Here is a 24,426-nt window from a genome sequence, read left to right as displayed (position 1 = left end):
CAGAAGCCCCGGTCTGGGTGAGCAGCAGGCCAGCACCGGGCAGTGGGGGCTTGCTTCCTACTTGACTTTGGCCACACCCGCCAGGTGACGGTACACAATCTGGGCCGCAGCACTTTCACTGGCCCATGGGCAGATTAACAGTTGCTTTAACTGAGTCTCGGAGCCTTTAAAATCAACGGTGCTTCCCCAATTTCAATGACATATACTTGACACCAGAAAAATGATGTCAAGGAGGGTGGTGGGTTCAACAGAGCCCATCGTCCATGCTTCGAAATAAAAAGAGCACAAAGCCCACATCTCCTTGGTGCATTTGTCCAGAGGCTCCCGGGGGGAAGTGACTGTCCCTGGTTCCTGACTTGTCCCTGATGCTGCCTGGGACATCATTGTTGTCAACAACACACATCCACAGAAGAGAATGACACAGTGCATAGAAAAGGCAGCAACGTCAAGTGACCTTGGTTCTCATTGACACAGAACTTTCTAGAAGCTGTGGAAGGACTCTGCCACAGTTGCACTCACTGCTCGAGGGACAGTGATCAGGGTGGTGGCAGTCACGGCTCTGCAGTCAGACAGATGTGGGCTCAGAGCCCAGCTCTAGAACTTACCAGCAGAGGGCGGTGGGGGGCGCTGGTGGGCCAGTCACCCCACGGCTCTGTGCCTCAGTACCCTTGCCTGTCAAATGGTGTTAAAACGGCCCCTAATTCCTAGTCTTCTGTAGAATTAAACGAATTAATGCCTGCAAAGTGCTCAGGTGCCACTTTGATTTACGGAGCCTGGGAGAGGGAAGGACAGACAGCGCCAGAACCCAGATCCAGATCCAGAGGCTTCCCGGCTGCTTGTTCCCCAGAAGGACACACAGGAAGCTCAAGCACCTCTTTTTTTTTCCACTTGCCGCTGTGGCCCTGGGACGTCACCCCCAGCATCCCGGGAAGCTGGACACCCCTCCCCTGCTGCTTACCTGGATCACTCCGCCCCCTTCTCCCACTTGCCCCGCCAAAAATGCCTCTGGCAGCTTCAGCATCTTCCCCAGCCAGTCCATCATCACGGTCTCCAGCTCTGTGCACGCCGGACTCGCGGCCTAGCGGGGCGAGAAGACCGGAATCAGCCACCTGTCGGCTTGTCATGGACGGGTACGCTCTGTCTCTTAGGATCTCAGCATCAGTTTCGTAAAAAGGCTTAAACATTTTCAGAAGGCCCATCCCTGGGTGGGGTTAATGTGGTGGCATGCTCTCCCACCCAGGGGTCCCAGGGAGAAGCATCAGCTGAGACTTGTCCCCCCCACTCCCCTCTTACCCGCCAACTGGGCGCAGCAGCAGGACCCCTCGCTCTGGCAGCTCTGAAGCAATACGGGGGGCCCACTCTGGGCATGTGCTGTGCAGAGCGCTTAGCACACATGTCATCCCTCTTCTCTCTCACCCTCGAAGAACTGAGGGAACCACAGTACCCAGATCTGCCCCAGGAGGGACGGTGACCTCCCCATCCCCCACCCACCAACTTGGGTCCCTGGGAACGTCACCCTCCTCCTCCTCCCCTCCCCCCCTTCTCTGCCACACATCTCTGGAGGCTGGTGTCAAAACAAGGGCCAGGTCTTGCAGGATTTGGGGAGCAGCAGGAGGGTTTACTCTTCCACTGAACCTCAGATTAAAATAAATCTCCCAGTCCCAGATGCTGTTCAAACGCCTGAAATGAGCTGAAAGGAGATTCAGACCTGTGCCCTTTCACCAGGACTCATGGGAGAATGGCCAGGATGGAAGGTACAGCCCAGAATGACCCCAGTGCACTGGGCTGCGCTCCACCAGCACCACGTGCAGCCCCGTCCAGCCACATCCGTGTATATACAGAAGGATCCAGAAAGACAAACTGGTGGATTCTCCTATAGTCACAAGTGAGTGCAGCAGTGAGACTGGACGCAGTCCGGGAGGTGGGTTCCAGGTGGCCCGAATCCCCTGGAAGCCCCCGGGGCAGGTTGCTGACCTTGCCTTTTCTGGGCTCGAGATGGTGCTCTGCAATATTGGACGCTCCTCTGTCATCGCACAGGGGAGAGGACAGGTTGGCTTGGTACCCACCCAAGGATGCACACCAGCTCATGATGCATGGCTGGTAAGAACGAGCAGAATGTTCTCCCTGCTAGTCTGCCCTGGGGGAGGGTCCTACCCCATCCTAGCCAAGACCAGCTCCAGGCGTGGGAACTGCACTGACTATTAGGAACCCATGTCTTGGCCAGCACAGCCGTGGGGCAGGGAGGCAGCCCTCCCAGGCTCCAGAGAAATCAGAGTGTCCGCAGAAAGAACAGACATCGTGGGATAGAAGCCGAGTCACCCCGAAGGGACAGGAAGGCTCTGGACTAGCCGAGCTAATGAAATCTGCTGCAGTAGCTCATGAAAGAAAGTGTCCTTCAGAAAGGGGTGCTCAGCAAAGACAAAGAGAGGTGACTGAGGCCACCCTGTCCGTGTTCATGCGGCTCTTGGTACCCGGCAGAGAGCAGTTCAGAGAGCCACAGCGGGGAGCCAGGGATCACCCCCCCAACCCTTCCTGGGAGGCTGACTCCATCCCCCAGCAACTCCGGACAGACAGACAGACAGACGGCAGTCTCAGTCTAAAGAGCAAGCGAGGCAGGTTGGGGGGAGCAGGGAGATGCTGGGTCCCTGCTGCTCAGCACTAAGCATTCATTAACCAACACCTCCTCCACCTGCCTTGGGTCCTTGGGCAGCACGAGGCAGCTCCCATGAGTCCACTCAGCTCCAAGGCACGAGCCACGTGGCACTCTGGACCCAGGAGGCCCTGGGATCCCCGATGCCATTGGCAGGCCGCCGCTCTACTGAGTGCTCTGCATTTAGGGAGGAGGGAATCCCTCCAGTAGCTCTGGGTCTGGGAGCAGGGAGCCACAAGGAGGAGTCGAGCCTGGCCGCTCCTCTGGCATTTTACCCCCAGATGAGGTGGTGCTGGGACGGCTGGCATGGGGGGCAGGAGTTGGCCCCATTTCCAGAGCCGCCTGCCCCACACCACTCCACGTGGGTGATGGGCGGGGGCCTCTCCTGGCTACGGACAGATGGAATGAGCCCCGGGCGGCTGCAGAGTATAGTACATAGAAATCCTCCGGAATGCTCGGGAGGAATGCAGATGCCCAGGCGTGGGCTGCAGAAACTCCAGGGCCTCGGCTGTGATTTTAATTCATACTAAGTACCTCTAAAAAAAAGAAGTGCTGCTATGCAGAATTGGGCTATCTTCCAGAAAGGAGACTTGATCTTGTTCTATCTCCCTGAATTCCAAGTTCCCTTATGAGGCACTCTCTCCAAGGCTGAGTCCTTCTCCCTTCCCACAGGTGCCACCGCCACCTGCTCAGGTCCTGTGGGCACAGGAGCCCTGTCCCCACGGCATCATCTCCCACCATTGCCAGGATCCCCCAGGGTCACCCCAAGCTCACCCAGGAGAAGCCGATGCAGCCGATGGCCCCACACAGTATGTCTGCAAGCAGGGCTGGGTAAGAGTTGGCCGTGGGGAAGTAGGCGAAGAAGTAGGGGTTGTGCCAATGGGTCACCTGTGTGGAGACATCGGGGTGTGAGGGAGCCCAGCCCCGCGTGAGGAGGACCCAGGTCCCCTCTGTTTGCCGCCATGGCAGGTGAGGTCTCGAAAAAGCAACACTGTATCAAATTCTGGTTAGGTGCACTTGTCAGAGAAAGAGCAAAAACGGAGGCTCCATCTCCCTGGTTAGAAGGCTCCTTTTCCTAAAACTGCTCTAAAAAAGTAAAATCCATATTAGAAAAAAAAACAACAACAACAACAACAACCAAACCCGATTTCATGGATTCTTCAGCTGGTCTTCCTGCCACCAACTCTATCTCCTATGCAAGGCGCCCCTCCAGCAACCTTAGCTCCATCACCCCCCACATCCCTCCTCTCTTCTGTCCCCAGCCTTGCTGTGGGGGGGGTCCAGACTGGGGCAGCAGTGGGGCCACACTGGGGGGCTAGGGGGCAGGGAGCAGATGTGCAAGGACATGGCCGGTTAGGGAGGCTGGAGCCCGGCAAGCCCGCTGGGAATGGGAAAGCAGGACTGGCTGGGAACATCTCAGAGTCTGGGAAGAAGATGGGGGAGGGGAGAAGATGGGGGGAGGAGGGGCTGATGCTCACACCCCACTCGAGATGGATATTCCTGTGCTCACTCCACACACCTGCAGACAGGAGCCCCGAGGACTCATCTACTGTCCCTTGCAACCCATCCAGGGAGCCAGGGACCCAGGATGTGCAATGCCCGCGTCTCACGCTGCCAGAAAACTCCAAATTCTATCATCTCCCACATCCCCCGTTATTGAGGGCATGTTTGTGCTCCCCAAATTCCTATGTTGAAGCCTTAACCCACACTGTAATGACATTAGGAGTGGGGCCTCTGGGGGCCCTGGCAAGGAGGAGGCCATGTGAGGGATGCCCAGAGGTGGCCGTCCGCAAGCCAGGCTGAGCATCCTTACCAGGAACCAAATCTGCTAGCACCTTGATCTTGCACTCCCAATCTCGGGACTATGAGAAGCAAATAAATGTCTGTGGTCTGAGCCACCCAGCCCCGGAGGGTTTTGCCACCCCCTCTGCCTGACATTTAACCACATCTCCCCTGGAGGGGCTTAGTGCCTTAGTGCAGAGCGACTCAGTGTGTTTGCACAATCTCAAAGGCGAGAACGAGAATCCCGCGCTTCGCTCCAAGCCCAAATGTCAAGGGGAACCCCTGGGAGGTGGAAAAGTGAGCAGCAGGTCTGAAAGAGGCACTCTGGTCTGGAGGAACAGCCCTGCCCCGGGCCGGTGGCCCTGTGACTCAGTGGCTTCAAGATAAAGAGGTCTGCCTCCAGGGACAGAATCTGCACAGAAGCAGGGTCACACACACCCCCCATTCTCAAGTAAAATAAATAATTTCTTCCAGGCATGCAATGTGCCTTGCTAAACACAAGAATGTTAGAAATGGGCTTGCTTTATTTGGAGCAAGGAACTTACCTGAAACAAGCCACCAGGGGTCTGTGTCCCCCAAAGGTCCTATGAGGGCTCATGCATGTACCAGGGGCTCAGGGTGGGGTCTGACCTGGGGATCTATGGGGGAAAGCATACTCACTGCCCTGGGAGTCCACACAACCCAGGGTGCAGTCCTGGCTCCATCACTTACTAGCTGTGTGACCTCAGGCTGAACACCTAACCTCTCTGGGCCTCCGTTGGCTCCGTTCGTTCACCAGCAAGGTGGCTGTGAGGACCCATGCCTAGCATAGGACCCTACCTAGCATAACACGTGTGACCTGCCCAATGCCCAGTAGGTGCCACCTTAATGCTAACCCTTCTGTTTTGCAGCCTTGGGTCCAGACTTACCCCCGGCATGATTATCTTCTCAACATCATTGAGGATGTCCTCAAATGTGTCTGGCTCCTCGGGGGCAGTGGTGGGGATCAGGGGCCGCAGGTAGCCGGGCTCCACATCGGGGTAGACCTGGCGCCCCTCGATGCCTTCCAAGTAGTCAGCCACAAAATCCACCATCTCCTTCCCTCTCCTTCGGAATTCACTGGAGTTCATGGTGGCAGAACCTTCACAGTGAGAGAAAATAAATCAGTTAGCAAACATGACAACCTCTAAACTGGACTGGGGCAGTTACCAGCAAACTGACTGCTGGGGCCACCTCAGCTGGGAAGAAGCACAATGAGGTCACGTGTGTCATCGTGTTATATACGTGTGCCTGTTGTGAATGGTGAGGAAAGCACCACGAGTATGGATTTCGGGATTACAAACGAATTTTAGCAAGTAGGTGAATTTGCATGTGGGAGACCTATGAATAATAAGAACCAGCTGTATTTTTGAAACAGGGAACTGGGACAACACAAAGAGAGGTATTCACCTGGAATCCCACCACTCCAGAATGCTTCCTGTATTTGTAAGGGACCACTGGGTGCTAAGCAAGGGGTGCATTTTTGAATCCTCCCCACAGTTCAAAGGTTCATAAATCACGATGGACTTTTCCATGAGGATACGTGCTAGGTGGGGGGTGATTCTACACCTTCTGTATGTAACACAGGTGATGAACTTGGTGTTGGAATGCCAGCACGTCTTCCATCGATTCCCACTGTCCGTGCTGGGTTTCTGTGGATTTTTCTCAACCATATTTATGAGGTAAAAGGTATGAAAGAGAAATGGTTCACCAGACACTTGTTAAACACAACAAGAAGATTTTATTCAAGACTATTGCAACAGGGGAGGGAGACTGAATTTAGCTCCCAATGCAACAGGGGAAGGTGGGGATTCAGAGCCAACAGGTAGGATAGGGAGAAGACGGAACAAGACTCAGAGCAACTTGGTTGGGGGTCCAGGGAAGGGAAAGAAGAGCTTGACTGGATATCAAGGGTAGAGACTTCCCTGATGAGCTGGCTGGCAGGATTCTTTGCCAAACCCGGGCTCAGCATGCCAAATTGAGTGCGAATGAAGACGGCTCACAGAAGCAAGACTGAAGTTTGCTCAAGGAGAGCGTCTTGGCAGAGGTGAGCCAGTCTGAGGATGCCTTTCCAGGCCTCGGTGCTCTCTCGAGTCTCCAGGATGCTTTCTTCAGAGCGCTCCCTGGTACATGAGTTAGACGTTTCCAGGTTGCTTCAAGATCGATTGGTAGAGCAAACCCTCAACTCCGTGTTATTGTCTGGGGATACATTTGGCATCTAGTGAATGCATGAGTCACAGCAACTGAAACATAAAGTACTCTAAATTGTAGCAACAGTGAATGCTAAAAACCTGTGATTGCCTGGAGTTCCCACTTATGCTTATAAGCTCAGGGCCAAGAAGTGCTCTGCTTCTTATCCAGGATATCACAGCCAGACTTTCCAAAGGCTCTTAGCGCAAAGCCCTAAAGCTTTATCTGCATAACTTCTGGTTTATAATTCCCTGGGCCTGCAAGCTTCGAAACTGATTTTTCATTCAGAGTGACTGATTATTTCGAATTTTGCACGGAGAGTAAACCTTGCTTATTAAAAACCCCAAATCAAAGTATTTCAAGTTGACACGATTCAAATGCAACTAAAACTGTAGGGATTTGCAGGTCTTTTTTTGCTAGCTTGCTTTTCAACTAAGCAATTTTACATGCATGTCCCACATTAATAAATACTTTTCCAGCATGTTCTTTCTCACAGTTGTTCGTATTTCACAGCTCACCCATGCTATATTCACAGTACGCTTCAATCGTTGAATATTCCAAAGTGCTCTCCCAGCGGGAGTGTGTAACAACGCTCCGTTTGCCATGCTGTTGCCAACACTGGGTTTGAGCAATCTCATTTTAAGCTTTACCGGCCTCACAGGTATCGATGATCCTGTTTTACTAGGTTTAATGAGGTTCGATAGGTTTCTCTTGCTTCTTTGCCATGTGGATTTCTTTTATGAAGTGCTCGTCCACTGCTTTTATTTAATTGTGAAAACTCTACTGTAACAGGCTTGCCCTTATGCCTGTGATATATTTTGCAGACATTTTCTTCATTTTTTATTTGACCTAATTTTGCTGATGATTTTCTTCTGACCTATAAGAATTTCAATTTTTATGTAATCAAGTCTCATGATCTTTTCCTTTATGATTTGTACCATGGGAATGACTATTAAAAATGCCCTGTGGATGGGGCGCTGGGCTGGCAGTCAGTTGGGTGTCTGGTTCTTGGTTTCGGCTGAGGTCATGATCTTGGGGTTCTGAGATCGAGCCCTGCGTCGGGCTCCATGTTCAGCACAGAGTCTGCTGTGTTTCTGTCTCCCTTTCCCTCTGCCCCTCCCCACTGCACTCTCTTTCTAAAATAAATAAGTAAATCTTCAAAAAAATGCCCTGTGGAGTAAATATTCGGGCGATCTCTATGTGCCCTGCTGTGGGTTAGCACAGGGAACTCGCAGAAGATCCAGCATGAGGAGCTGGGCACAATTAAGAAACATGCTTTGGTGGGCGCGTGGGTGGCTCAGTTGGTTAAGCGACTGCCTTCGGCTCAGGTCATGATCCTGGAGTCCCGGGATCGAGTCCCGCATCAGGCCCCCTGCTCAGCGGGGAGTCTGCTTCTCCCTCTGACCCTCTTCCCTCTCGTGCTCTCTATCTCTCATTCTCTCTCTCAAATAAATAAATAAAATCTTTAGGAAAAAAAAAAAAAAAGAAACATGCTTTGGCTCCCAGAGAATCGACTGCTCCTTTCCAGCAGGAACAACATCACACGGATGGCCAACATCGGATGCCTCAGGAAAAATGGCCACACATCAACTCACCCTCCGAAGAAATATTCCCAAATTGTAAGATAAGACTGGCTTATTATGTTCTAGCTGTTCTGCCATTAATTTGCCTAATTATTTCCCACAAAGGCCTTTCCAGAAGGCTCTTAAGGTCGAGGCCTCAGAGAATCTCATGCTTCATTTTGTAGCTGTTTGATATCTCATGCCCCCAAGCTGGGCAAATATTGGCTGGAAGATGTAGACAGTGATAAAGTGTGTGACTGATGCCTCCCCAGGCCCTCCGAAGAGCTTCTGTGGACATAATCTGATCACCGGGCAGGCCAGTCCCGGTGATCTACGTGCAACACCGTTGTCATGCTGCGTGGGTGCAGGGACCCCGTCTCGTCTCTGGACTTCTGCACCCCACATACCCCCTGGCTTCTCAGTCAGTGCAGGGCAGGGCACAGCTCTGACCCCGCAAGCTTAGGCAGGTCTGAATTGCCCTGCACCCCCTCGTCCCTCCTGCCTGGCCCAGGGCTTATTTGGTTTTGTGATTTATCATTCCACTGACATTCTCTGCCAACTGGGGCTTCCCCGAGCTGAGTCCTCAACTGTTGATTTTTGCTTTCTCAGGACCAAGCACTGACCCGGGGCCACACTGACCCACCCTTGCCGGGGCCCCTCATGTCAGCTCATGCTGAGCCTCTGGCCCTCCAGCCTCACTAACGACTCGCTTTGCCCAGCCTAGCCCTCAGTGTTCACCTTGGACTTGAGCTTCCTGTCCTCTGGCTGCAGCAGTACCCCCAGAGTCTGGACCAACCTTGACCACAGTGGTTTGGCCAGAACTCAAGCCAGGCCTCGGACGGTATCTCACAGGTCATGGTCGTCATGTGGCTGAGCGCCCGTGGGACCTCAGTGATGACACAGCTGAACTGGCTGGACGGACCAAGTCCACAGTTTGGGCGTCGGGGGGCAGGGGTGAGTAGTCAGTCCCTCTGGGAAGGCCGGGGACCCATGGCAAGGCAGTGCCCTGTCCCTGTCTGTGGTCCTGCCTGCCAGGGTTCGGTAGCCATGGTCTTGTTCAAACCCTGGGACACTAGGACACTGCAGCCTTTCCTGGCCTTCCTCTTCTAACTTGGTAAAAAGAAAAGTGCTTACATTTTTTAATACACTATTCCAGGTAAAATGAACCATAATTAGGATTCAAAACACGCTTCTCCCACGCCCACCGCCCCTCCCCGGGGACTGGGGCCTTGTCTCTTTCCCTCCAGCACATCAGGCGCAATCTAGGCACAAAAGTAATTGGGCCAATTTTCCCCTGAATCACCTGGTTTCTTGGTGAGCATTTCCTCTGTGGGTGCAGCTCTCAGCTCGCCTTGAGAGAAATCCCCTATGCTCTTCTGTAATGTGTAAGACTCTAGTTAACAAGTCGTTCAGGAGCTGTGCGTCATTTAAATTAGCATTTCATTCAGTGACTATATAGTGTGTGTGTGAAGAATCTCAACAAGCCCCCAAAAGGCCACAGTCAGGGGCATGGCCATCTCTAGAGTCAGGCACATCCTTGCCCTTTCTGACTCTCTCCCAGCCCCGCACAAAGGCTCCTGGTAAAAAAGCTTACCTCTAAGGACTCTTGGGCGATTACATGGGATAATGAGTTAAGTGCCCCTCAGAGTTGGCATTCAGATAAAACTTTTTATTAAAACATGGGGAAGGAGCACCTGGGTGGCTCAGTCGTTAAGCGTCTGCCTTCAGCTCAGGCCATGATCCCAGGGTCCTGGGATCGAGTCCCGCATTGGGCTCCCTGCTCAGCGGGAAGCCTGTTTCTCCCTCTCCCTCTGCTTCTGTTCCCTCTCTCGCTGTGTCTCTCTCTGTCAAATAAATAAATAAAATCTTCTAAAAATTTTTTTAAAAACTAGGGGAAATGGTGGTGGGGGATGGGGGCAGCGGGGGGAGGGCAGAGGAGACACATGAGAATGCCCTCCTCAATTTTGCTGCAACCCTAAAATGGTTCTAAAAACCAGTCTATTTTTTTTTAATCAAAATAAATATATTAACTGAGCAAAAGTACCTCATTTTGTGGGGTAGGAGAACCAGCAGCAACATTTCCTCCTTCTCCTTTGGTGAAACATGATTTCACCTTTTTCTCCATCTATGGTTCTCAAGCTCATCTGTTTACAAAATGGAAATCCCACTGTACTGCAAACGCAGCTTCTTTTCTTTTCTTTTTTTAAAAAATTCAATTAATTAACATGGAGTGTATTGTTAGCCTCAGAGGTAGAGTTCAGTGACTCATCAGTTGCGTATAACACCCAGCGCTCATTCCATCAAGTGCCCTCCTTAAAGGCCACCAGAGGAAATTTGTAAGGAACCCAAATACATGGAGGTTAAAGAGCATCCTACTAAAGAATGAATGGGTCAACCAGGAAATTAAAGAGTAATTAAAAAAAAATTTCATGGAAACAAATGAAAACGAAAACACAACAGTTCAGATCCTTTGGGATGCAGCAAAGGCGGTCCTAAGAGGGAGGTATTTAGCAATACAGGACTTTCTTAAGAAACAAGAAAGGTCTCCAATAAACAACCTAACCCTACACCTAAAGGAGCAGAGAAAGAACAGCAAATAAAGCCCAAATCCAGCAGGAGAAGAGAAATAATAAAGATCAGAGCAGAAATCAATGAAATAGAAACCAAAAGAACAGTAGGACATGTCAGTGAAACTAGGAGCTGGGTCTTTGAAATCAGTTAGATAGATATACCCTGGGCCAGACTTATCAAAAAGAGAGAGAGAGAGAGAGAGAGAGAGAGAGAGAGAGAGAGAGAGAAAGGACCCAAATAAATAAAAGCACAAATGAAAGAGGAGAGATCACCAAAAACACCAAAGAAATACAAACAATTACAATTATAAGAACATATTATGAGCAACTATATGCCAACGAATTAGGCAAGCTGGAAGAAATGGATGCATTCCTGGAAACATATAAACTACCAAAACTAAAACAGGAAGAAATAGAAAACCCGAACAGACCCATAACCAGCAAAGAAATTGAAGCAGTAATCAAAAATCTCACAGCTTCTTTTCAACCCCTGGGACTCTGGGTTGTGCTCACGGACGCGTCAGACTGCACAATGAGAGGTGGGCACGGGACTGGGGCAGGGCTTAGGGCTCAGACCTACTTTCCTACAACTGCTCCTCTCGGAGCCTGTGATTTGGAGACTTTGCTCTACACGCTTAGCCCCACACTCCGCCAGAAAGATGTCTTAACAAGTCAGTCTTGCATGAAGATCTTATGTCAGTAAGGCCCTCCACACACAAGTTCTAAAAGCTACCAAGAAACTCCATAGACTCACTCAGGTGGGAGGAGAAGCAACCACGGTAGAAGGTGTGCCCGGGAGGCGGGGCGCACGCAGGAGAGAGTGTGGACTCTGAATTCAGAGTCCTGGGTTTGCACCTCACCTTCACTGCTTATTAACTTGGTGACTTCCGGTAACAGAGGAAGGCCAGTTAACCCCTTGGAGCCTCCATGCCCCATTCCCACCTAGATCGGAGGGATGTGGGGAGCAGACTGTTCTCCTCGAGGTGGGACCCAGGTCATTGTGCAAAGTGGAGAGCTGGTCAGGCTTGCCCAGGCAGAGCTGACACCGGGAAGAGCCTCAGCCAGTGTCACAATGGAGGCGGACACCTCTGTCCTCCAATCTCCCACCAGTGCCTCCCACTGGCAAAACTTACAGGATCCAGGTGCCTGGGAGCAGTGTCATTAGGGAAGGGGCAGGACTAGAGACCCAAGCCCAAGATGGGCTTCCCAGCTCATTTAAAGCTTTGTTATGCCTGAGTGATCACCACCCTAATTTTACAGGTAGGATATAGGAAATGTAAGGACCCAGAGATGTCACGACCCTTCCCAGATGTGAAGCAAGTGATAGCAAAGCTTTCCTAGCACTTTGTCCTTCATGCCAAAGCGCCCTTCCCTCTAACTCAGATAATTGAGGCTGGTACCTCATATTGCACACGGACCACTGTCTTCCACTCAGTTACCAGTTACTTTCATGTGCATTGGGGTGTCCTTGTTGAAATAGGAACTCTCATCGGTCAGCATTTATATTAGCTCACAGGTGAAGCTTGTGGCTTGTATTATTAACCTTTGTAATAACCTTGTTAGGACCATTACCATCCCCTTGAACAAACGGAAAGGCCCTTGGCACCGAGAGGCTAGGGATACAGCTGGACCCTGCACCCTGGGCCTGGCCCCTCCTGAATGTACTGGACTCAAGCACAGGTTTGGCACATCCCCAACAACCATGGCCAGGGTATGGGTTGACAAACCCTGAGAAAGACAGGACTAAATTCAGGAAACCGGTCTCTCCCTGAGCCTCCAGTGGCGAGTTCCCAGACGCCCCCGAGGGGCCATACGGGTCCAGGCAGCTTCCACAAGGCCTCTCTTGCTTCACTGGGGGTCACGACCAAGGGGAACACAATGGGCTGGTTCCAGCTCTTTGCTGGACATGCCTGTGGCCAAGCCACCTGACCTCTCCACGTCCCCACCTCCAGCCTGGAAGATGGCCATTATACCAAAAATTCTAAACAGGGTGCATAATCATTAACCTGCAAAGGCATGAGCTGATGGGGGGGGGGGGGGGGTTCTACCCGGTCCGCGCTGGACACCCAGGAAGCATCCTCCTGTCTGACCAGCTTGGCTAGCATTAGAGAGGTTCCCTGCTACACTGAACAGAATCGGATCCAAGCCTGCTGCTGCACAGGACTGTGCTCCTCCTCTTAGCAGCCTCACGGAGGAGAAAGAACGTGCCTCTGGATTCAGAGTAGACAGAAGGGCTTGAGTCCCGGCTCTGCTCCGAGAGGCTGTCTGCTTCCTCCCCTGTAGACCAGGCAGTGAGATGTTGCAGACAGAAGGCCCCCTGGACTCTAAGGCTGTCTGCATCTGACATTTGTTTTGCTACTGATGTTAGGAAATCATCACGTTAGAACACAGTCCTGACCCAGCTGGGGCATCTGGCAGAGACAGAACCCCAGGGTAGTGCAGGGCAAACAGGAGGAAATCCCCGCCCGGGACAAAGACCGAGCCTCAGTGTTTTCCTGGATGACAATTCTCACGGGCAGGACCCATAGAGAAATCTGTGTCACGATTTCTCTTTTACTCCCATGGGAACAGATTGCTGCTTCTACCTGCATCCCTGCAAACATATCCTGATACGTGAAGCTGCCTGGGAAATTGACACTTTCAGCAATTTCAGAAGAAAAATACGGTGTGGCAACCAACTTGTTGATATTATTCCGATTTACGCCTGATCTTGGACAATTTGGCCAGTGGTCACCAAGGAATGGGTGTTATTTGGTACCTCTTTTTGCACTTATGTTTCCCATTTGCCCAAGTACAGAAAGCAACATTATGTTCATAGAGGGCACACATGTACCTTACTAACACCTGCCGGGCAGACATCTCAGGGTGCTTGTCCCTCGTCTGCTGCTGCCGTCATGAGGCACGTCACTTTGTTTTCCTATTGAATTTGTCCCTCAAAGATGTCAATTCCTGAATGGAATTAAGAGGTGTAAGATTTTCCGTTCTTTCGCACGCTGTCAGTTCCTTTCCAGAGGAACCAGAATGATACGAACATGTCACCTGCCGCTCGGCCCGGCAAGCACGAACACCCCATCTCTGCTGGCTGTTACCGTTTGCTCACATTTTAAATTTAAACTTATTTTAAATTGAAATTTAAAATTTAAAAAATTTTTATCACTTTCATTCATGGTAATTGCTATTCTGCAACTTTATACAAGAAACCATCCAGTAATTCCGATTTTTAATGTTCCCCCCCACCCCGTTTTCTTTTTATTTCATGTTCTTCCAGAAGACACTTTCTTTGCTTGGAAAGCACCTCTCCTTCCGTTTAAAACTCTCATCCCCTCTCTCTTGCTCTCTTGTAGTCATATTAGTAGGTCACAAAAGGCCACCATCATCTCTGCCTTTTCCATAGACTCAAGACTATTAAATTATGTTCTAGTTGGTTGCTTTTTTCAGAATAGCAGTCACGTCCTGTGGTTAACTCACATATTGATTTATCATTTATTTCAAATACACAACACCTGCCATCGTGAGTCTGTTTAGTTGGCTTTGGCACACTCTTTGGGGAGTCTCTGTTTTTTTTCATAAATCAGGCCAGTGGTCAATATTGACTGTGGACTCCCTCTTACTCCTTGGAGGTGGTTGCTGGCCTGTTCCCAGTGTTGCTAAGAAATCGGTGTTTGAGGCTTCCCCAGGTCAAAGCTCAGGAACACACTGACTCAGGATTGCCATATCCCATTGTTCGAAAAACCAGATGCCTAACTTCCAGGCTTGTTGTATGCCGTAGCTCAAGAATCCTGCCTGTGAGTATTATTATCGCCGTTTGACCAAGTTTCAGAGGGGCTGCTGCCCCGACCAAGGCTATACAACCGGTAATGGGGAGCAGTGGGGGCCGGAGTTTCGGATGCTGAAGTCACCCTCCTCCTCTGACAGCCCCGGGTGGCCACGCACTCCTGAGCCACCTGCCGCCTCTGCCCACCCGGAGGAGGCTCTGCTCTGGGCTGGGGAGGCAGCACCTGCAACCCAGAGTGTGGTCTGGGCGCTGCCGGTTCGCCGCACGGCAGAGCAGGTGCATAGGTGAAAGTTCTGACCGGAGCCCCCACCTGGGCAGAAACGGGCAGAGGCTAGACCAACTCCGCTGTCCTCCATGGCCCGGAGAAGTGCCTCCCGCACCTCCTCCAAACACAAGCAAATGCTAAATAGTCACTCTACACAGGGTAGCGGTGTCCCTCCCAATCTCCACGTCAGCCTTGCAAGGTAGCAATACTATCCCCGCTGTAGAAATGAGGAAATGGGCTCAGGGAAGCAGGGGGCTGGTCTCAGCCCACACGGCTACAGGCAGTTTCCCTGGTGGGTTTGTGCACTCGGAAGACCAGACCGGCTCCTCTGAGGCCTTGTGCTTATGCTCTGCCCCCTTATGCCCTGAGCATCCTCCTCCAGAAATGCTGATGAGCACCTTGAGACACTTCAGGACCTCTCTTATGCACAAAGTCTAATTTTCCTGGGGTCTTTCCCCAAACTTGCCTCCAGACTGAGTTTCCAAGGTTACAGGGTAAAACCTTCAGAATGATCCACATCCTCGAGAGGGGAAAACAGATGTAAATAAATCTCCCAGCTACTTATCTGGATGTGTAAGGGTTTGGCAGCATTGTTGTTGTTTTTAAGCATTTTCATCAAATTGGCCATGCGCAGAGGTGCCCCCACCGCATGTCCAGAAGAAGAGAAAGAGGCTGTGGTAAAGGACACAATTTTCCCCCTTTCAGAACCACCCAGACACTCCTTGTGTTGCCTATGTCTCAACCATTCCAGGATGTCCTCTGTCTTTGCCCCGGGACTGCACAGCCTGCCCCTTCTCCCACCCCGGCAGAGAGGGTCTGTTTCTCTCCGGTAGCCTGGGAAACCCAAAGAGGCCGGCTTTGATGCTGCAACGGGCACCTTTGCTTTCGGTTCTCTTTCAGAGGGAAAAATGCTGCCCGTTTAATGAGAAACCAAGTGGGAGCGCCCAGCTCTTGGGAGCCTTTAAGAGAGAAATAAGATTGGGGGGGGGTGGGTGGAGCCCAGATCACTTGCTTGAACTTCCCTTGGAAACTGGAGAGAACAATACTCCCTGGGGCAGGGGAAGCTCTGAGCAGCATTTCAACCCCCTCCCACATCCCCACCTGCAGGTGACTGGCTTGTTAATCCTACAGCTCCCATTACTGACCACCTACTGTGTGCCCCACCCCTCACAAACATCAGAGCAGGTGTTTACAAGCATCTTTCGGGAGGACCGTCAGCTCTCCTGCACGCTGAGGGCAGGAGCCCGGGCAGGGGACGTTCTGTGTCCTCCATGCAGCCTGGGTCCCCCTGGTTCCTAGCCACCTCCTTTCCCACCCCATCTCCCGGCCTCCGGGGGCTCCACATGCACCAGGAACCAGCCCGGAAGCTCATCTCCACTTGCTTTGTAATGTTGTTATCGTGGCTCAGAGAACATGGGCTAAAAAAACGATCCGAAGTTTCTGCTTCTTTACCTGACCTGTTGCTGAGAGACACACACAAAGGCAGGTGACTTCGGTGGGCACCTATGTCTGCAAAAAGTTCCTGTAGTGTGCCCCACCAGCCCACAGCCGGATGCCGAGCCATCCCAAGCCGGCCAGAGGAAAGCCACCCGGCTGAAAGCAACAGGCAAACCTCTGGCCCCCAGACCCCAGGGTCACAGCCATCCAGGAGCTGGACTCTCCAGTGGGGTTGGTCCCCCAGGCTACAAGGACAAAGAGCGGTACTCACAGGCAGCCCCGAGGTGCTTGCTCTCTCTCTCTCTCTCTCTTCTCCTCCGTGACAGTTAAAAGGCACAGAGGATGTGATTGTCATTTATATAGACAGAGTGTCCTCCTCCCCAAAGCCAATCAGAGCAGCTCGCTCTGCTTATTTCCCCCGCAGCATCTCCCACCTCCCGCTCTCCTGTTCCCCACCCCAGACTCGAGGGCCGGGTGGGGGCAGAGCAGGACCACGGAGACCGTGCAGACCGCAGAGACCAAGCCCATTAGTCCAGATCAGACAGCAGCAGAGGCAGGTGAGAATTTGACCCAATTCATGTGATTCAAAATCCCGTTCTTTTAACCCCGAAGCCTACCAGCATTCAAGACACAAATTTCTTTGTTTTGTTTGTTTTGTTTTGTTTTTAGAGGAGAACATTTTTAAAAACACCTATTGAAGATAGATTTTCCAGTGGTTTATAACCGGTGTGCGGTAATGCACTTGGCTTTTTATTTTTTTAATTGAGGTATAATTGACATACAATATTATGTTACTTTTAGGCACACGGTATAGCGATTGGACATTTGTAAGTGTGGTGAAATGATCATCAGCCTGAGTCTAGGCACCCCGTTGTCACCGCTCCAAGTTGATAGCATATGATCGACTGTACCCCCACGCTGCCCATTACGACCCCATGACTTCCTTCTTTTATAGCTAGAAGTTGGCACTCCTTGACCCCCTTCGTCCATCCCCTGCCCCCGTACCCTCCGGCAACTGCCAATCTGTTCTCTGTATCTAGGAGTCTGGGTTTTGTTTTATTTGATCTCTGTTTGAGATTCCACATATGAGTGAGGTCACATGGTATTTGTCTTTCTCTGACTTATTTCACTTAGCATAATGCCTCAAGGCGCATTGCAAATGGCAAAATTTCTTGGGCTTCCTTTCTCCTTCACCCCCTCAAGCAGGCTGATCAGTGCAGGACGCAGGGCAGGGTTCATTTCTCTTTTGAGGTGTGCACACAGCCCCGGAGACCTGGAAAGGGGGCCTGGCAGAGTCCACCCAGGTCAGGAGGGGCATGCAGGTTCCTCTGCTCTCCCCACACGCATGCACACACGTACACACACGCAGCATGCTGGCCAGGGGCAGAGGCCTTGGAGGGGAGGGGCTGGGCCTGCAGCAGGGGGGCAGTGGGGCTGATGGGGGGCTGGTGAGGAGCCCAGCGCCTGGTGCGCGGCTCCTTCCCTCCCTCAGTGGCTGGGTGAGGGCAGGAGGCTGGGATGCTGCTTGTCCCCCAGCCCTGAGAAGGGCTACTGCAGACAGGAGGCAGGCAGGACCAGGCACTCTGCGGGAAGACAGACAAACGTAGCTGGGTCTGCAGCAGGTGGCTGCACGCACAGGGCCCTGGCAAGGGCTCTGGGGTCTGACAAGCTCCCCCACCCCCAGCACACTGCTTGGTAAACCCTGGATGAAGACAGGGAGGCTCTGCAGAGGAAGACAGAGGTATGGTGAGGGGCTGACCCCAGCACGGACCTCTGGACAACGGGGTGTGAGAATCGAGTGAAATCCTCCATTCCATAAAGAGTCACTATAACAATATCTAGCATTTGGGGCGCCTGGGTGGCTCAGTGGGTTAAGCATCTGCCTTCAGCTCAGGTCATGATTTCGGGGTGCTGGGATGGAGCTCAGCAGGGGAGTCTGCTTCTCCCTCTGCCCCTCCCCCCAGCTCAAGCTCTTTCTCGCCTCTCTCTCTCTCAAATCAATAAAATCTTAAAAAAATACATTTATAAAGGTTTCATTGCAGGCATTTCCACATAAAATCATTCAGGCCCTCCTAACTACTTCACGAGGTAGATACTCTCATCCCACTTGTACAGATGAGGAAGCCGAGGCCCAGGGAGGTTAGGAAACAGGGTAAGGTCACATAGTAAGCATATTCGTTGCCAGCAGGCCAGGCTGCACTCATGCTGGACACAGCAAATCAGCTTGCTGGGTGGCATTCCAGGAGGGGAGGCAGACCATGGAAGAATGAGCAGAGAGAGAAATCCACAGCTGTCCACTGTGACCAGTGCTGCAAAGCTGGTTAAGAGGGGACAGCCCAGGCAGGAGGCCTGAAGCCGGGGACTAAGCCTGTGTTTGGAGAGAAAGCAAAGTCACTGAAAGGTGTGAGGTGACGAACTGCCCTGCCTAACATCAGTTTTTAAAAGAAGACACAGCGGGTGGCTGGGTGGCGCAGTCGGTTAAGTGTCTGACTCTTGGTTTCGGCTTAGGTCATAATCTCGGGAGTTGTGAGATCCAGCCCCTGTTGGGCTCTGTGCTCAGTGGGGAGTCTGCTTGGGATTCTCTTTCTCCCTCTGCCCCTCTCCCACCCCTGCTGCTTTCTCTCTCTAAAATAAACCAATTATTTAAAAGTAAAAATAAAAAACAAAGAGAAGACACAGCACAGAGTTAAGACCTCAGGCTCCAGAGGCTGGGCTTGCATCGGCCTCCACCACCCGCGAGGGGTGACGGTGGCCGGTTGATTTGCCCACCCACAGCAATCATGGCGAGACAGGACTTACATTAGGAACAAGACAATCCGAGTGAATCTAACAAAACCTAACAAAAGACTTGCAGGACCTGGATGAAGAAATCTATAAAAGCTTATGGGAGCCATTAAAGTACTTTGATCTAAATAAATGGGAATAAATTCCTGCTCAATATTGTAAATATTTCCATTTTCCTCAAAGTGATTAGTGGATTCAATGCCATTCTCATCTGAATCCCAACACAGATTATTTGACTCTAAAATATAAATGCCAAGGCCAAAGTCTAAGAAGAGCCAGCATAACTCTCGAGAAAGAAGGATATTACTTGCTCTACACTTATCAAGACAGATGAAGCTATAAACAAATGTCATGATTCTGATGCAAGGACAGACACCTGACCAATTAAACAGAATAGAGAGCCTGGAAAAAAATCCTGCAAATATATGGACAATTGACAAATGTGGAATTGCAGATCGATAGAGGAAGAATAGATTATTAAGTGGTTCTGGTCACCTACTTGGGAACCTGGTCCCCTACTTGGGAAAAAAATGAAGTTAAACCTGTTCCTTAATCCATATACAAAAATAAATTTCTGATAGATTAAATGCTTCACTGTGAAAGGCAAACCTTTTAGGACAACAGAAATGCATTTTTATGACGTTGAGCAGGAAGGATTTCTTAAATGATTCAGTCAATCAGTTAACCATAAGAGACTGACAAATGTCACTACATTACTATTAAAAATATTTGTTAAAAAAAATATATTTGTTCTGGGGCGCCTGGGTGGTTTAGTTGGTTGAGTGTCCGGCTCTTGGTTTCAGCTCAGGTCATGATCTCAGGGTCGTGAGATCGAGTCCCATGTCTGTTCCATGCTCAGCACAGATTCTGCTTGGGATTCTCTTCTCCCTCTCCCCCACCCCCCCCGCACCCCTGCCCTGCTGTCTCTCTCAAATAAAAAAAAATTTTTAAAAAAAAAAAAAAGATTCCATATGTGCTTGGCACTGTTCTAGGGCCTCTGTGACACTGAACAGAAGCAATTGTAAACATCCTCATTTTGCTGGTTTTAAAAAGAATGCTTCTAACATTTCACTATTAATAACAGGGTTTTGTTGGAAAGTCTTTATTAGAGGGTTTCTTCTATTCCCACTTTTATAATAAATTGGTGTTTAATCTTATCAAAGTATTTTCTGCATCAAAAGAGAAGAAAATCAGATAGTTTTCCTTCTCTAAATGGTTAATATGATAAATGTCATTAGTACATTTTCTAATTTTCAAATACCCTTTTATTCTTTGGTTAAAACTACGGTGTGCTAAACATTTGCACAGAATTTTTACTTCCTTCTCATGAATAAAATTGTAATTTTTCTTGCTAATATGGTTTTTCTCTAGTTTTAGAGTCAGATTCTATAATCTCATAGACCGGAGATAATCCCTTCTTTTTTAATTCTCTAAAGCAGTTTGTATAATTTGGAAATTTGGAATTACCCAGTCACTGAGAGAGTGTGACAAATCATACCTAAAAATCATTTGCCCCTCCTGCCATGTTTGAGGAAATAGTTTTTAACAAATCAATTTATTTATTATTCAGGATTATTCAGTAGGATTTCTATTTCTCCTTGCTGTTATTTCAAATGTAAATGTAATATAATTTACAATTTTTACATTTAATGACAAGGGTTTGTTTTAATAATATACTCATTATCATTTTGCTTGGTTGAATCTATAATGATGTCCCTTTTTCTTTTTAAGATTTATTTTTTAGTTTTATTTTAGAGCGAGAGAGAGTACATGAGCAGGGGGAGGGGCAGACGGAGAGCTAGAGAGAGAATCCTAAGCAGACTCCACGCTGAGTGTGGAGCCTGATGTGGGGCTGGTTCTCACAACCTTGAGATCATGACCTGAGCTGAAACCAAGAGTTTGGACACTGAACCGACTGAGTCACCCAGGCGCCCCTCTAATGATGTCCCCTTTTCTTATGATATTATTTATTTTCCTCTCTTCTCGTCTTTAGTTAATATTGAAATCAAGACCTGAGCTGAGATCAAGAGTCGGATGCTCAACCAACTGAGCCAGCCAGATGCCCCAGAACTACTTCTCTTTTATTACTTTTAAAAAAGAAAAACTTTTGGCTTTGTTGATCTGCCTTCATCTACTTTTATTTTCTTTTTCATTAATTTTTCCTCTTAATCTTTATGATTGCCTGTGTTCAATTATCCTCATTCTGTTATTTTTCTAGCACCTTTAGTTGAGTGATGGTCTCAATTTCTGTCCTTTTTCAATTTCTAATATGAGCCTTTAAAACTACATGCTTTCTTCTATGTACCGCTTCCAATACGTATCTCAAGTTTAAATAAGCATTTATTTCTGAGTAGTATTTCATTTATATTATATTTTTTCCTTGATGTGTCAGTTACGTGGTAGCTCTTCAAAAAAAAAAAAAAAAAACCAAAACCAAAAAACAGAACTCCAGACATAAATAGCAATTTTTACTTTAAAAAAAAATCTGAACTGCACTGAATTGAACTGAACTGAACAGAATTGAATTGAACTGAACTGAACGGAATTGAATTGAATGGAATTGACCTGAATTGGAGTGAGAGAACTTGCTGGCATGATAGCGATTCTCTGACAGGTGTTGAGATTTAGGCGATGGCCTGTTACATCCTCAATTTTTGTCACATTTCACGTGCACTTGAGAAGAAAGCGTATTTTCTAGCTATCTGGTGAGGGGTTCTATTTATGTCCAATACTCCAAGGTGGTTACTTACTGAAATTTCTCAAATCTCGTATTTTTGTTCTCTTGATCAATCATCCAGTTGACCATCATCACCAATGATGTGTTGAAAATTTCCATTATGATGGTGAGTTTGTCGATCTCTCCCCACAGTTGTGACAATTTTTTCTAAATATATAAAATATATATATATATATATATATATATATATACACCTTATATAAATATATATATATATATATAAATATCAATAATATCTATATTCTTCCACCAGGTTTCTCCGTGTCTAGAGCTTTGTCATCTTCTTGGTGGACTGAACCTTTTATCATTTCATGTAGCCATAAACTACTTTAAGAGATTACTTGTTAATGACCTTGTTAAATGTGAACACACTGTTGTTCCTCCTCAATCTTAGCTACGATTGGCATCCTTGAGCCTCTCTCCTGCCGGTGGAGGCTGGGGTGTGATGAAGCTCCGTGCAGATGGCTGTATTTCTTCACATGCTATTGAGTCACTTTTAAAAGTCTGGAAGTCAGGATTTAAATTTCAAGCAGCACCAACACATTCCTGGTTCCAAAATGTCATCTATCCACTCTGTGAGATGTCCAGAGTGAGAGTTCTTAGGGTACCCCCTCTCTCCCACATTTCCATGCAGCTGAGCCCTAAGAACAAGTGCAAGGCTGAACCCTGGAATGACTTACCCCAGCAGTAAGAGTGCCACTTGTCACCTCCTGGACCCAACACTCTGGATCGCTAGGCTGACTGAGAGCAGGGCAGACTACCTTTAGCGGTTCAGCATGCTCTGGTAAGGGACCCTCAGAACTGAGAGCACTGGGCCCCCAAAGCTGCCCATGGGGAAACATGTCTAGATAATGCCTACTGTGCCCTCAGGCCACCTTGGAAGCCCAGAGCCCTCGACCCTGTGTCCAGTCCTGCACTTGCCACCTTCCCGTTGTGCCTTGACATGCCTCACCTCGATACTTCCCGTCCCCGTCCTGCCAATAGTCTTGCATCTCCGGTCCTGCCCTCCAGACCCCACTCCCTGCCCTCTAAGGGGCTCATGGGATTACTCTTATGCCCAGGACACGGTAAGTGCCTTAAAGATGCAATGCTCTCCCAGAAGGGCAGGAGCCAGGCTGTGCCATAACGATATCCAAGTGCCAATTTCACGGTCACGAGCCAGGAGGTCTTGCACGACTCTCCTCCTCACCTCTCCTGACTCAGTTTCTCGTGTGTCCAATGTGGATACGTTAAAGACGAAGAAGGTGAATCCCAGCACACACTAAACCCTCAGAAGCATTGCTTTAACTCCAGCCTGGTGGAGAAGCAATGATCCTCTCAAGAATGGTATCTTCTGATGGGACTGTAATCAGCACGGCAAAATGACAGGGAAGACCCTTCAGTTCTCCTCAAATCACACTGCACAGGTAGACTCTGATTTATATTTGATGCTCCAGATGTTACAGGTAAGGGAAGAGTCGCCATTTCTCCATCACCTCTCAAGTGCCACTTATTTTCCAGACATTACGAGATTGAATCCTCACAATTACCTGACAGGGTGGCTGCTAGAAAAATCCCCATTGTAGAGAGGAAGAAACAGAGTCCCAGAGGAACAAAGGACCCAAGTCCACAGTGGGAGCGAGTGGTAAGGATAAGACGCGCCCGTGTCTGTCCTGTTTTTGCTTTCAACTGACAGGCAGGAAATCCTCCCCAGCACCTCCTACCCGGCCACACACGAGCTGCACATGGGACTGTGTGCGTGTGAGCACCTGGGGTCCGTGTCCGTGGCCCCAACAGCCCTAACAGCACTTGACCAATAGTGATGTCCAGTCCTCAGGTGATCTAACATTAAGCAAACATTCAGTACCTTGGGACCGAGAGTCACGGTTGCAGTTTCCAACAATAACCATTTGATTAAGTATGAAGCCAGGGACTTACTTGCTGGGAATCCTATTTCCTTCTGAGTCTATTTTCCCTCAGGAGACTCGCTGGCTCTAGGGGTTGAGGAAAACGTGGCCAACCAGTGTTCAGACAGGTCACTCTTGTAGCTTGAGATCCAGATGGCTCCCTGTTCCTTGCTTTTCCAGCCTCTTGGGCTGGTTAAACATTAATTTCTGCTGGTGATAAAGGTCAAGGAAATCTGGAGAAACCTATATGGAAAGCTCATTCTTCAAAGCCAGTTCGTTTCATCTACAGTCCCGGCAGCGTGGATCCTTACCACTGGCCAGACACCAGATTCCCACCTTTCCCCCAAATAGCTCCGGTTTCATTTTTTCAGCCTCATGAGGTCGTCCCATAAATTCCCACCTCGCACCATGGGAAGCCTTCTCCACAGCCCCCGAACTGAGCCTGCACGCCTGAGCTCTTCCCTCCTCAACTCCCGAAATGATGGTTAAGGGAACAATACTGTGGACGAGGTTGTGACAGATTTACCGAAAAAACACAGTTGAGAGAATTTTATTGGGACATAAAACACAGCTGAGAGGGGTCACCAAGAACATGCTAGAGAGGTTTGCCGGGAGTGGGGCGGGGGGCCTGGTCTCCTTAGCACACCTGCAGCTGCTCTGAGCTTGGGGCCCGGCAGGTACAAAGGGCCGAGGGGGCGTAAGGCCGTGTTCCAGCCATTCATGGAAGGACGGGGCACAGACAGGGAGGACAGAATGGCCTTGGCCTGCGG

At 49.7% G+C, this 24,426-nt stretch overlaps 1 protein-coding gene across 3 annotated transcripts in view; it reads right to left on the bottom strand.

The window, feature by feature from the left end:
* DDC (dopa decarboxylase) overlaps window positions 1-23,818 on the bottom strand; it is an 80,022-nt gene extending 56,204 nt beyond the window's left edge. Inside the window, exons 1-4 of one of the 3 annotated variants that reach the window (XM_073885030.1) lie at window positions 23,688-23,818; window positions 5,341-5,552; window positions 3,425-3,538; window positions 959-1,078 (exon numbers count right to left, since the gene is read on the bottom strand). In XM_073885030.1, coding sequence (XP_073741131.1) covers window positions 959-1,078; window positions 3,425-3,538; window positions 5,341-5,541 — 435 coding nt within the window. In that variant the 5' untranslated portion in view covers window positions 5,542-5,552; window positions 23,688-23,818. Of the gene's footprint in view, window positions 1-958; window positions 1,079-3,424; window positions 3,539-5,340; window positions 5,553-16,520; window positions 16,559-23,687 lie in introns of those variants that run through there. The other 2 variants (XM_025853147.2, XM_073885031.1) reach the window with 2 other exon arrangements.
* Window positions 23,819-24,426: the final 608 nt, after the last annotated feature.

This window comes from Callorhinus ursinus, unplaced genomic scaffold (genome assembly GCF_003265705.2).
Source record: "Callorhinus ursinus isolate GAN/ISIS: 27379988/994484 unplaced genomic scaffold, GSC_fseal_2.0 scaffold60, whole genome shotgun sequence".
Classification (NCBI taxonomy): domain Eukaryota; kingdom Metazoa; phylum Chordata; class Mammalia; order Carnivora; family Otariidae; genus Callorhinus; species Callorhinus ursinus.
Note: the sequence above shows the minus strand (reverse complement) of the source record. Positions and strands in the feature narration are given on the sequence as shown.